General features: G+C 42.2%; 1 protein-coding gene across 4 annotated transcripts in view; it reads left to right on the top strand.

Annotated features, from left to right (window-relative positions):
- Soxn (SRY-box transcription factor soxNeuro) overlaps window positions 1–13,858 on the top strand; it is a 121,826-nt gene that overhangs the window by 66,668 nt on the left and 41,300 nt on the right. Inside the window, exon 3 of one of the 4 annotated variants that reach the window (XM_070312861.1) lies at window positions 13,011–13,137. The exons of the other annotated variants lie outside the window; for them this stretch is intronic. Coding sequence (XP_070168962.1) covers window positions 13,011–13,062 — 52 coding nt within the window. The 3' untranslated portion in view covers window positions 13,063–13,137. The remainder of the gene's footprint in view (window positions 1–13,010; window positions 13,138–13,858) is intronic. 4 annotated transcript variants of the gene reach the window in all.

Here is a 13,858-nt window from a genome sequence, read left to right as displayed (position 1 = left end):
GTTTTGTCCGACGACCTATATATTTATTGGCCGTCAGAAGTTGGAAAAACAGTAGGCAGGATTGATGAGAGAATGGGAGTGTTTCGAATGAGACGGTATACCGTAAACAGATCCTTTTAAGGACGAGAATGTGTTCGCAGTATCAAGTTAAACGTTTCAACTTTTCCTCTATGCTTTCCTTTCGCGAGCTCACACTTTGGAGCCGTTTGATCGCAATTATATTCTCTATATTTATCACGAAAATGTCTTCCGCTTTGCATTTGTACACGCGAGCTTAAATTTCCGTCGTTGTTCCCTAATTGGATATTTTAGGCAAATTATACTCGAGTCTCTTAATTAAGTCAATTCTTTTTCCAAGTATCGCATATAATGTTCTTTATTATTTCTTTTTATTTCGTTTACTCTACGTTGGTTATTTTCTATATTTTATATTTTGTATAACATGCTTTCTTTCCGCAGTGAAAAGTTTATTTTTGCCAAGGGGTAGGGCTAATCGATTTTAACGTCGAGGCTATTGTTCGCGTCGTCCCTCGTACGCAATTCGTGCGAGCGAGTGTTTGATCCGACGGCGATCCGGGTATTAGCGCTTTCGTTATCGGGCAGATTTCATTTCGAATCCGGTAGTAGGGACGTAGATGCGTTTAGATAAAAATAGCCTTGTAAAAGAGGCCGCTCGACCTGATTCCCGGGAGCAAAATGGTCGGTTCCCTCGGCACTTTCTACGAGCCTCCGCAAAGCTGCAGCGCTTGCCCCGGCCGACAGATACCCGGTGTCGATATCGTATTCGAGCGGAAAACGAAATTTTCGAATGGAAAACGCGAACGGCCGCGATAACGAGTCCCCGTCGATTCCGATCGCGTGCGCCAGTAACAACGATCCGGTAACTCGTTCTCGTATCTCGTATCTCGTTCTCGGGCAAGGGAGAGGGAGGGAAGGAGAGAAAGAGAGAGAAACGGACACACATAAACCACCTACACCTTTGCCATTTCTCTCTCTCTCTCTCTCTCTCTCTCTCTCTCTCTCTCTCTCTCTCTCTCTCTCTCTCTCTCTCTCTCTCTCGTCGCATTCACGCCGACCAATGGCCGAGCACGTACGCTTACGCCGTGCAAACTTCTCTCCCATGATTCCGCGTTTCCATGGCTCGCCGGGTTTCACCGCGCGAGCAGTTTCGTTTCTCTCGGAATATGCTGGAATACGTTTCATCTCTTTTTTTTTTTTTTTTTCCCGAGATCTCGATAGCTCAATTTCATTTTGTCGCTCGCGAATCTTTGTTGATGACGGAGTCGCGCAATTGGAATCTAGCTAACGTTGAATTTAAGCTGTCTCCTCTCTCTCTCTCTCTCTCTTCGAATTCGAGAGAGGACGGGCTCGATTAATAATCGGTCTCATGTTAGTGGAAATTTAGTTAAATTTTTTTCATATTTATAGGAGCCCCCGTTTAAAATTCTGTCAATAATTCGAATTAGAAAAGGGATGGGAAAAATAGATAACGTTAATAGAAAATGATACGTATTTTTTGTTATTTTTATTAATACGACTCTATAAAATCATTCTTCAAATAAATGTTAAAATGTATTCACGCGCGTATACACGCGTACTTTGAGGCCGATCGATGCAACTTGGCGCGGTGCATTATGCACCGGCGAATCGGACGCGCGATACGTTTATTAGGGTGGACAATCGTCGACGCGAACCATTCTCGGCTTCGTTCGGCAAGTTTGAAAAGCAGGCAAAGCGGTCGCGTATCGACGAGAAGATATTTACCGATAAGGCATCTATGCAACGCTGTGTCCGGGCGACACAGATTCAACGACTGCTTTTAACGAATCCGAAGGTACCTGCTAATATCTGTGTTAATGTTAATTCGGAGAAAGCGTGAAAGTTTCGTTCACTGTAACCACAGTAATTCTTTCGGAGTAAATCTGGTTAAAACTTATTGTCAGTGTCGACAAGAGAGTTGGTAATTACTTGAAAATGAATTTGATGCGTGAAAGTTTGTCGAATTTAATGCTAACGTCACGAGAGTTGCAAATCTTTATTAAAAATTAAACGCAGACGATTTTATAACATTAATATCACAAAAATCTAATTCTCGCAGAATAGTTTTTTACTACCTCCACGGTTTTCTTGAAATTTTTATTCAGTACTTATCACTTGTATTAAACAAGGAACATGTTTACGTAACGTTTAATAAGAATATATTTTCCTAAGAAAAATATAAAAAAAATGATCAAAATATCTCATATGCCGTATATCACGCATCGAGTATCAAGAGCTCGAAAAATCGGCGAAGATCTGTCGAATGGAAGTTTACTTCGCGACGTATTCGCGCACGGTCGACGTACGAATTTCGTACGCAGGAATTTCGCGAAAGAACGACACGGGGACAAGTTGCTGGCTGCGTTATCGAACCCCTTCGCGTTCGACGTTTTCGATCCTCGCGCAGTCGTAACTTTGATAGCATCGTGCTGTAAAAATGATATACACACGCCGTAGGATTCGCCATAGCGTGCATTCCTGTGGTGGCACACATTGGCCGAAACCGTGGAATTATACGCTACGATCTTTTTCTTTTCCACTTCAGAGAAATATCGTTCGATGTAATCGCGAGCGCTTTTCATGCGCCGAATATTATATATTTTTTTTGGGGGGGGGGGGGATGTATTAATTATTGTCGATTCTGGATTTTCAATCTTTAATTTATTGATATAAATAAGCTTTGAAATAGGGAAAGTCTCAGAAAGTAAAATTCTTTATTTATTTATCGCAACCTTTTACTACATGTAGTGATTTATAATTCTTGGTTGACATAACGTGAAGTCAGATTTTACCTGCAAGATCAAGGATAAAATTCTTCCAAAGCGAAAGTTATTTCGGATACTCTGATTTTTTTTTTTTTTTTTTTTTTTTTAAATCGGACAATACATTTGTAAAACGTGAGCTCTACATGTACTTTTATATAAGACGATTCTACCTCCGTGAAAAAACGTTCGTCACCTCCAATTTTGTTAGAGAAGCAAAGTTTGTGACCGATCAAATTTGGCCCTTCGTCGCCACTTTGTGTTTGACGCGCACGTCGGGGTATCCGTTCGTGGAAACTCGAGTCGCCTTAAGAACTCGACGACTTTCTGGAAGGCGACGCTCGTGCCGGCGTTAACGTTTAGACGGGTATCCGATACCATGTCTCCTCGCCATTGTAACACGAGCGTTGGGCTGCGGCGTCGAGACGACGCCGAGGACGGAGTGAATCCATCACCAGCAACGTATCGTGGACGTGCTCGTTTGACTCCGATACGGATTTACAAAAGAAAAATGAGGATTTAAGAGAAAGCGGTGATGATATTTAAAAGAATGTTGGATCGTCCCTCGTAAAAACCATATGTGCCTCGTATGTTTGACAGACGTGCCGAAACTCGCGCGAAACAAAAGGTGAGATAGTCTGTCTCTTGGATGCGATCTGTTTATCAACCGTTCACAATTATAGATCTTTCATTTCATAAATTAGAGAAATGTTTGCATTATTCCCTTTCCCCCCTCCCCCTCCCTCCCTCCCTTTTCCTGCTCCTGCAATTATTATTTCCATTAATTCTCGCAACGGACGAAACTGATTATTCTCTCTGGAATTCAAGCTTTTATATTCGATTCACCATCTCTCAATTGGATTCCGCTAATCGCGATATAAATTTGCATCGAATTTAAATCCATTCGCGAAATTGTTATCAAGTTCGACTTACGCCACTTGTAAAAAATAGTAGACGGTACGAAACGCCCAGGCACCACCGCTAATAACCGCTCGCAGACGGCGCGCCGAGCTCCGAGAAATCGTAACCTGGCGTGTTTATCACCGAGCCGTGCACGAGGAACGACTTCTTGCGTGGGGCGTTAAAATCGTATGGGATTTTTTTAAACTCCACGTTGCGCGGCGGGGACCGCAGGGGAGAGAGAACGCGGACCCCCCGTCCCGCCATCTTACCGTTCACCTACACCCACGTCAACGCGCGAGAGCTTCGTAGAAAATGATGCTGTGAAATGCATACGCTCTCACGGTGCCCGGCTCGTGTACCGCAACGATAATTACAGAACTTACGCGGAACGAGCCTTTCTGCGCTTTTTTTTTCGCATCTTTTCTTCCGCCCGTTTCGATGGAAGACCGCATTTCCGGAAACGATAAACCGATTCTATCCAGTTTCTTCGGAATGTCTATTAAGGAGAGGGGAAAGAAGGAACGCGACAGATTGGATAAGAAATATGCGATAAACATCTAATTTTTGTAAATAAAAAACGGATAAATTGAGCACTCTCAAATTGTTTGTATTTGTAAGAAGACATCGGTATACAAATAAGGAGAAAAATCGTTTCTTAACTGCGATATTTTTGCAATCCGAATACGCGAGGTGGTACGGTAAATTGTAAAGGCAAAAGGGTGACGATAAAAATCGCAAAAAGATTTTGATGAGATTTGGAGAAAGGGCCAAGGACGAGAGCGAACTACAGGACTTGTTCTTTTTTTTTTTTCCGGCCTCTCCTTCTTCCGTTCTCTATCTTTCCCTTCTTATCCTCGTTGTGAAGGGCCAAGAGGTGCGCAGTGGGGCCGTTCATCAGAGGCAACTTGTCACGCCGCTGGGCATCGGGCATAAATTCCACTCCGTAATGTGACAGGTCCTCGCTCCTACCCCTGAGAAGACCATCTTACGGTCTTGCGCTACCACCTACCGGGTGTTCCAGAAATTTTTTTCGTCAATTTCGATCTAATCTAAATACTCGGATAAAAAAAAAAAAAAAAAATGTACATCGATAACACGAAAGCGAGATATCGATTTCTTTTTAGTAATTAAATTCCATGAGCGATAACCCGTTGAAATAAATTATTATAGATCTGTATTTGCGAACGATAAAATAATTGAATAAAATGATTTTTTAATTTATTATTAAGTAAGTAATAAAATCGCAAAATAAGGCCTCGTAAGATAATATGAGAAACTATGTGAGACAGGTATATAAATATTGTTATATTATAAATTCACTATGTGTGATAAATGTAAAATAGGGAATCTCTATCAGTTTTTCCATCGGCAAAAAGGATCGGTCGACTAGTCACGGCGCTGCTACATTTCCGCCGGAAGTCGATAACGATCGTTCCGATGTTCATCGCAGTGCAACGCGGATACGCGTAAACAATCCTCATCTCTAAACGACTCCACGACACGTGTCAATGCACGGAAGCGCGCACGTCACGAAGTGGTACGATAAATCTGAGAGATAACGGTGGAGTCCCTGCTTTTTGTTACTTTGTGCCGCGGGAAAAAAGAAAGATTATCAGTATTTTTTAGCATTGTTACTAAAGAGAGAGAAACTTCTACATCTCTATTGCTACGCGAAGGACAGGATTGAGAAGAAAGCGAAGGATAGTGTTGATTTAAAGTATCCCAAGCGCCAACATCCAATGTTGACATTGAAAAGCGAAACGGGCTTGAAAAGTTCTCGGCATTTTGTAGTCGCTACTGTGCGCCTCATATCTACCTATCTACCTACCTACTCACCTGTGTTACAACGTGTACACGAAGTATATTTGTATTTCGCGTGCGTGTGTGTATAGGTATGCGACGAGCCGCGAAGATGACAACGGTTCGCGCGCGTTTACAGACGCGTCGCGGGAGGCGCGTGCGGAAACACCGGCACTGAAATTTTATGTACGCGCGTGCATATACGGAGGCAGACAAAGCCGCATTTATAGGTCACGGCTCGGGTTAGGTGTGAGAGAGTATCGCGCTGGGTCCGGGTACCACCTACCTACCGGTAGCGCCCGGTACCGGGGGCGGCAAAGGCGACTTTAATGTCCCCATTTGTCCCCGCGCGCGTTCTCCGGAGGCGATTCATCCTCGCCTCCCTTTTATGCGGCTCTCGCGCCTCCCCCGGGAGCCTCCTCGACGTCCTATACAAACGACATCACCGTATCACCTGACCGCTCTCTCTCTCTCTCTCTCTCTCTCTCTCTCTCTCTCTCTCTCTCTCTCTCTCTCTCTCTCCGACCATTCGCCTTGAAACAGTAACTCGGAAGAAATTAACCGACCGGACTCGCTCGTTCTCTTTTTGCGGTCGCGACCAAATGAATTCATTCGAGACATCTCTCGGAGAAAGATACTCGCTTGTTTCCGCTGCATTTTTTTTTTATTTTATTTTATTTTAAAGACCAAGCGAACCGATCTAGAACTTTGCAACGAAAATCGCGTAAAACCGTGTTTGAAGCGCATTTCGTGTACAATCAACGGGACACAATAACGCGAAATTGGCCGAAATGGATATCGAATATTTATGCGTCGAGCCATTGATATCAATCATCCGCTATTGAGCTTTTACTCTACTCGAAAAGTTTTACGCGGATATCGCATGGATGATCGTTGCGTGAAGCGCGAGATCGACAGATGCGTACGATGATTGACGATGCGATGATTAGGTTTATCTATCCATCGTACGTAATCTTATCTGGACGCACGTCTGGATACAGACAGACATTATTAAGTAAGACACCGTAGACACGCGAATCGCTCGTTGAAAGGATTAAATCGGTAATCTGGCGTTAAGTCTCAACGCTCATTAGCTCTTGACGGACTTAGTCGCGGATCGAGTGTCGGTTAGGCCGGATCCGCCAACAGTTTCCGCTAGCGTTTCAGTTAATTCGCTTAATAACGTTGTCATCTTTTAATAACGTTCGCTCCGGCCAGCTGATTCACCGTAACCCCACGGTTTGTCATCGGCAAAATCCAGGCTGCGATCATTTATTACGACAAAAGCGAATCTCGATGTGTGTATTATCTAATAAAATGAAACTGTCATTTCTCACGAGTGAAAGAAAATAACGTAAATATATATTTACATTAAAATATATATTCCTTGGCGTATGTGTATCTCACTGAATTACCCAATCACCAACTGTAGCGCGCACGGGCTTCGAAAATAGTCCGTCCATCCGGCACGGTAATCCGTGCACGACACGACGCGATAAAGAGAGAAAGAGACAGAGAAAGAGAGAGAATTCCTTTACGCGCGCTCGCTCGCGCGAGGGTCCTTCTCGCGAGGAGGACGATGCGATGACGCGATGTAATGGCGAACGGTAAATATTAATCTCGGGCGTTACAATGCGCACGGGGTCGTTCCGTCGTGGCCCCGAACCATGGCCGTCACGTCATTCCTCAAGCCCGGGCCCCCTCATCACTCTCCGAACCGAGCCGTGACCAATCCGGAATAAATATTGGCGATTATTAACTTGCCACGCGGACCACGGACTGACGAGGATTTAGAAAAGATGATGGGGGAGGGGAAGATAGAGGCCACGTCGTTCCAGAGGTGCAAGATGGACCACGCGGTAACGCGCTCCGTGTCTTCGTGAGATGCTTGAGACGTTAAGTGGTCCCATTAGCTACGTTCCTAGGTGGACCGTGGCGGCTCGATGATGCGCATTCCTTTGGTCGTTCCGTCTTCCACGGGACCCCCTCGACCCCCTCCTCCTTTTTCCCTTCCTTCTCCTCTTTTTCCCATTGCCCTCGCGCGCATTAATTCTCACGCCGCCACGTGTGGCCGCTAATACGGTGGATGGGAATCTAGATATCTTAGCGTATTCCTGCGGCAAATAGGAAAGACACTTAAACGTCATTTGCTTGTGTAAACAGATTGATAATTACGTCTCAATGTGATTGTTTCTAAATTCATATAATTATTAAAGATTTTATCGAAGCGATTATCGCGATGAACGAGTAAACATTTTTTTTTAATCGAAACGTCAGATAACACGATATTGTACGCTTGATTGTCAGAAAGAAACGCGATACGAAAAGCTCGTGTAGCATCGTATCCATCCTCGAATCAACCATCGGACAGCCTTCTCGCGACCGACGCGAGATCGAGGATACCCTCTGGATGAACTCGGAATGGCGGAGAAGAAGGTAAGCCGAACGGAGTCCAGGTGTCTCTTGCGATAGGCCGACAAAGGATTCGAGAGGGCCACTCGCATTCGTAATAGCGGGCAAAGTCATCGTGTCGTTTCGCCGGAGGGCGACTTGCGAGGAGGTCTCGTGGAAGGAGGACGGTCTAGACCTCTTTTTTTCGATGGACACAGGACGGAAGAGGGATGGAAGGGAGGGAGGGAGGGAGAAGAGAAAGAGGAGATGGAGATGTCATCGTCGGACTGGCCACGGAGTCGCGACGAGTCAGCGAATTCCTCGTTCGTCGAACCATCGTGACGACTTCATCCCTTTCCCCGACATTTTTTCGGCTCGGCCACGCAAATGAAATTTGTGAAATATAAACTATTATACTTTCGAAATATATGCATGAGAGTCATTTAACTTTATGATCTAAATTATCTCTCTTATGCGTGCAAAAAAATGTTTACAACAAAAGTTCACAGTTTTAGGAGCGAAATATAACGATTTAGTAGCAGATTTCTCATAGCGTGCGTTTTTTTCTCGTGATATTTTAACATTATCTCCATTTCTTTAAATGAAATTATATACATTTTCTTATACATACTTTCAAGCTTTAATTGCATATCTTTTCTTAAATGCAATTATATATTTTTTATATCAATTAATTCAGCTTATCATTCTTTCTGCAAAAATCTTAAAATAAAGTTATCGAAAAGTAAGTATTTTACAAAGTATTATATATTTTATGTCATAACAAAATAAATGATAAAATATCTCGTAATCTCTAAAGGTACCGTAGCTGTAGAGAAGTAGTATTAAACTTGAGGTTTTATCTCGTAACATATTGATTTTTTGACAATTCTATCTGAATATTTTTATACGTAGAATAACAAGGAGAAAGGATTTATATAATAAAAAATATGTGGTTCAATTTCAAAAAATGATGATAATGTTAGAATATAAAAAAACACATTATAAAAAATCTATTACATGTATCATATTTCCAGCATGAAACTTTAATTAAAAAATATCTTTCGCTAACCGGATGCAGAGAGATAATTTAGGTCAGTAAAGTTAAGTGCTCCACCTTATATATGACCATCTAGATAACTAACGATATAAAATTCCAGCGTTAAATAAACATATTCTCTAACCGAAGGTGTATGATGGTTGCTAAATCGTGGACTGTATTAACAATAAGTTTGAACTATGAGTGACATCTATTTGGATCACAAAAGAGACACAGTCTCCCCGATAATGGCTATAATCATAATATATGAGATACGCAATCGTATAATTTGCGGGTACAACACGCAACCCTCGTATGTGTGCGCTGAATCGACATCTCTTCTCTCGCCACACGCGCACCTCGTTCATGAATCGCGCGCACAGGCTTTATTTTTGAGCCTCCGAGGAAGATTAAATTTACACATAGTATCGCCGTGGAACAATACCGGCGTTGTTTGCGCGGTGCGGTAAATATTTGAGTGCCATCCCCGTCGCGTTCGCAGCCCCTGCATCGCTACGGGCTCGGGGCTTCTGTTGGAGCTAGCCAAGGGCTCGAACCTTGTCAGGGTACATACTGATTCCCTCAGTGCACTCTTGCCGATCGATGTTTGCTTCCGCCACTTCGCCTTAATCGTTCGCGAATCGCGTCGTAATGATTATTGGAGCGGCTACGCCCACCGAGAATGACGATGTAATCGGTATCAGTCCCTTCGATTACTCATGTTTATCTAAAATGTACGCGAGTCTTTTATCCGTGTTTCTCAAGAAACGCTTTTTTGAAAAGAAATAATTTTTATTTCAGATAATTTTTTTATCAGTTATTAAATATTTGTATTATTTTATCATAAAAATATTTTGAGAACATAATGTAAATAAGATCTCTTAAGTTAATTTTTTTTTTAGTTGTATGAAACAAATTTTTTTTTTTTTTTTTTTTTTTTTGCCGATCGATCGATCATCGTCTCATCAGGATATCGGAGTCGCGGAGGCAAAAGAGACGGGAGGAACGGTAGTAAACAGAAATCGCGGGTTAATTTTTTTCGAACAATGCCATCAATGCTCGTGTCCGCCACTATGGAGGGTAGCAACCCTTTTTTTCCATACTGTTCAATCTCTCCCGACTGAACGTAATTCGTGTCACCATTGAAAGCGAAAAGCTAATGGTATTGCTTTCCCTCGTGCGAGAATTTACGCGAAAATTTATCGCGATCTTGCCAGGCGAAAGATTTATCTACCAGTACGACTGGCGAATGGGATCGCAGAATTAACTGTAAAAATCCGTATTGTGAACGTAGGAGTTAATATAGATTTTTCTCTCTTAAGCATGCGATAATTATAAAGCAAAAATGTTATTTGCGAAAATATAAATTTTTTAAATTTATTTTAAATTGTTACTGCTCCCTTCGCGCGCAGCTTTGCTCGTTAATTTTCATAATCGATGCTAATCGCGTCAAATTGTTACGTTTATGCGTAACAATTGAGTTGAATCATGACTCTGATTGGCTGGGACTTGGTCTAGTTGGACCCTGGGTTGGTTGATGGGAGCTTCATCCCCTTCTACAATAGTTCTCTCGTTGTGTTTCTATCGGCAATTTTTCCTTGCTATTCAATTACATATTTTGTCTCTTGTTGTCAATTTTTTATCTCTTTCTTCCTCTCTTTTTCACATTTCTTTTTCCATGTACCTACTTACGCGCACGCATACCGCAGTCTTTAATTTATATCCCAGCAGATTTCCTCTCTCTTTCGATAAATATAAGAATCGATCTATCGTTGCTATTTTTTATTTTGCAAAAAATATCAAAATTTTGCCTTTTTTATAATATTTCAGACATCGTAGATTTTGTGAAATATTGAGAAATTCATTCGCGCTAGTTTGAAGTGTACTATATATATTGAATCTTATTGCATATGTATTTTTTTTACGCTATCTCGCGTTAACGATAGTTCTTAAATCAATCCTCGTCCGTCGCATTCTTGCACGCGTGGGCGTGGAATGCCTCGCGCGGCGGCAGGTAACGAACCAAGCTCATTACTCGTCGTCACGTGTCACTCGTCGTAAATGAAGGGAAACGAGAAGAGGAATCGTCCGGGGCGGCTATACTCCTCGAATCGTCTCGTTACGGCCATTCGTCATTTTCACACCTCCGCGAGAACGATAAGCTCTGTACACACCTTGTACGATATTGCGTTACTATTCGCGATTGCGTCATCGAAATTAAAAGCCTCGCGCACAATAATAAGGCATTGAAAAAAAAAAACATACATTCTCATCGATCATATAATCTGAGACGAGAAACTAGAAGCAGATTATAAAACACGATTTAAATTCGAAAAGTCAATAACTTGAGAATTACGTAAGATTGAATATAAGACTAATACAGTGTGAAACAGACGACACCGATGAGAATCGCGCGTTAACAGGGTGTCTACTCCCTGGAAAAAACAGGGAAGATTTGGAATTCTCAGGAAATTTTTATGTACCTGAGGAAATCAGAAAATTCTCATAGAATTTTATTGAGACCGAGGGAATTTTTTTTTTGAAAATTTTCTCGTCGATAATTGTTCTTATACTGTAAACAGTAGATCCGATCCACCAATAAGCGAAATTGTGAATTGTATGTTTAACGTATATTATAAATAAATATTTATCATTTATATATTTAATGTCTTAACGAAATATTTAATATACAGCGCATATTCTTTATTTTAATTTTTAGTGATAAGAAATGAAAATGTGTTAGGCAAGTGAAAAATTTTTATCCTAAAGCTATTCAGTTTTTTTCTTTTTTTTTTCTTCCAGTATATTGTAAATCTAGTAAATTTGAAGTTTCGGGAGTTGAAGTTGAAGGTTTTTTCTTGAAATTTTTAGAGGCTTTGTGTGTTTTTCCTTTGTATGAGTGAAAAATTAGAAAACGCGTGACAATGAGAAAACCTATTTTAAAAAATTGCACCAAAAAGATCTTCCGAGATATTCTCTTCACCTAGAACTTTGAACATAAATATCTGGAGGATCAGGGAATTTTGAGAGAATTCTTTCACAAGATCCGAGTAGACACTCCGATTAAAAACACAATTATTCATAATTATCTAATTACTTGGTTAATGATGCGTGCGTCGTAATAGACGCGTGAAACGCGCTCGTCGAGGCGTATAATGCCGTTACCTCCATCTCGCCCCACCCCATTACGGCCATCCGTCATTTTCACACCTCGGAGTGATAGGAACGCGAGACGCTTTCGAGGAGAGGAAACGCGGCAATTGTGCGTCGCAGACGGTTGCGCGGCGATAAGCAAGCCTTGCGTCGCGTCGACTTGTCGTATGTCGCGCTGCATAAAATTAACTCGCGAAGTGTGGGCACATCCCCGTGCATGCGATTCTTCAAAGAATTACGATCGGTTTGAAATAATAAAGTAGAACGTGTTTATGCTATTAATAAGTATAAATTAATCAATCGATATAATATATAAATTTCTATGATTGTAATATTTATTTTATCAAGAGGACAAGAAATTTTTGGTTTCGAATTTAAAATAGAGACGCATTATATATGAGAATATATATGGTAGAAATAGATAACAATTGGGAAAGACGTCTCTATATAATGTATCGTCGTCTTATCTTAACATCAACCGTCCCCTCGCGTGACTCACGCGTGAACTCGTTATATATCATGCGGCATTCCTTCGTGACCTGCTCCGCTCGCACCTCGAAATTCTTTTGAAAAGAGAATCGCTAACAAGAATATTTCTTAGCGATGTAATCGCTTTGACATAATTTTCCGACACTCTATACACAATTTTTCTCTAAGGTGAGATATGTTTTAGTTTAGATTTTTTATAAGATCGCTATAAACGTGTGCGGCCGTGACATTGTTCCACTCTCCTTTCTCTTCTTATCAATAGCGATTCTGTCAGATAGAGACCTCTTTCAACCGTAGTTGTTAAGCGTAGTTGGCTGATATCAATTTGGCATGTTTCCCGCGATGCGAAACGGCGGGCTAATTCGCCAGAACTGAAACGGCCGAGAATGAAGCCGACCGATCTCGCTCTCAGACGCACGTTCTGGTGTGTGTTGCAGGGATTGGAACGCGACGGGCAACGTACGCGTGCAGGAATCCTGGCCGACGTGAACGACTCTCGCCGCGACAATGTCGAACCATTCCAGCACCCAAGGATCAGGCTCCTTGATTGTTTCGCGCGCTACGGTGAGTCTTCTTTTATCCTGAGAAGATTAGATCCAGCGAAAGAGAATCGAGCAAGGCGTGAAACTTACTAGACACTCGAGATTGATTGCTTCTGATGGGCGCGCGGGGCCTCTCTACCGGGTGTTCCGCGGAGGTCCAGATTTGAAATGTAAGGAACGTGAGGAAATGCGTTCTTTACGTTTAAATGTAAATATTCGCGACTCGATTTTCTTTCTACGCTACAGATTCGGAAAGGAATACAACAAGTGACGATTTAAATTTTCTTCGACTGAAAACCATAACGCGAGAGAGTAAAAACGCGAGCGTCACCGTTGCCGTTCTTAGCGGACGGTTTTCAGGAATCGAGCGATGTATGTAATAAATCGAAAGAATATATATATTTTCTCGCGATTTTCATCTTCATTTAATATTTGTCGACGGGCGCGTCGGGCTGCGAGATGCTAGAATTTTAATGGACTCGGTGTAGTTAAGATCGGGGCCAGTTAAACGACGATCTAGGGCGTGACGGCGTCAATTTTTTCGTCCGTCCGTAGAAAGCCGATTTTCGCGCGAGTACCCACGCGAACGGGCTCTGAAACTCGGATTCGAACTATTCGATCCGTCCATGAAAGTATCGCAAAACACGTGGAGAATCGTTTTTTCGCGCATCTACTCGTGCGCGCGCGCTCGCGCGCGACTGACTCGCGATGTCTACCTCGGCGAACGCGATCTCTATCTCGTT

The sequence above is a fragment of the Polyergus mexicanus genome, unplaced genomic scaffold (assembly GCF_030449975.1).
Source record: "Polyergus mexicanus isolate NDT 795.1 unplaced genomic scaffold, iyPolMexi1.0 SCAF_23, whole genome shotgun sequence".
Taxonomy (NCBI): Eukaryota; Metazoa; Arthropoda; class Insecta; order Hymenoptera; family Formicidae; genus Polyergus; species Polyergus mexicanus.
Note: the sequence above shows the minus strand (reverse complement) of the source record. Positions and strands in the feature narration are given on the sequence as shown.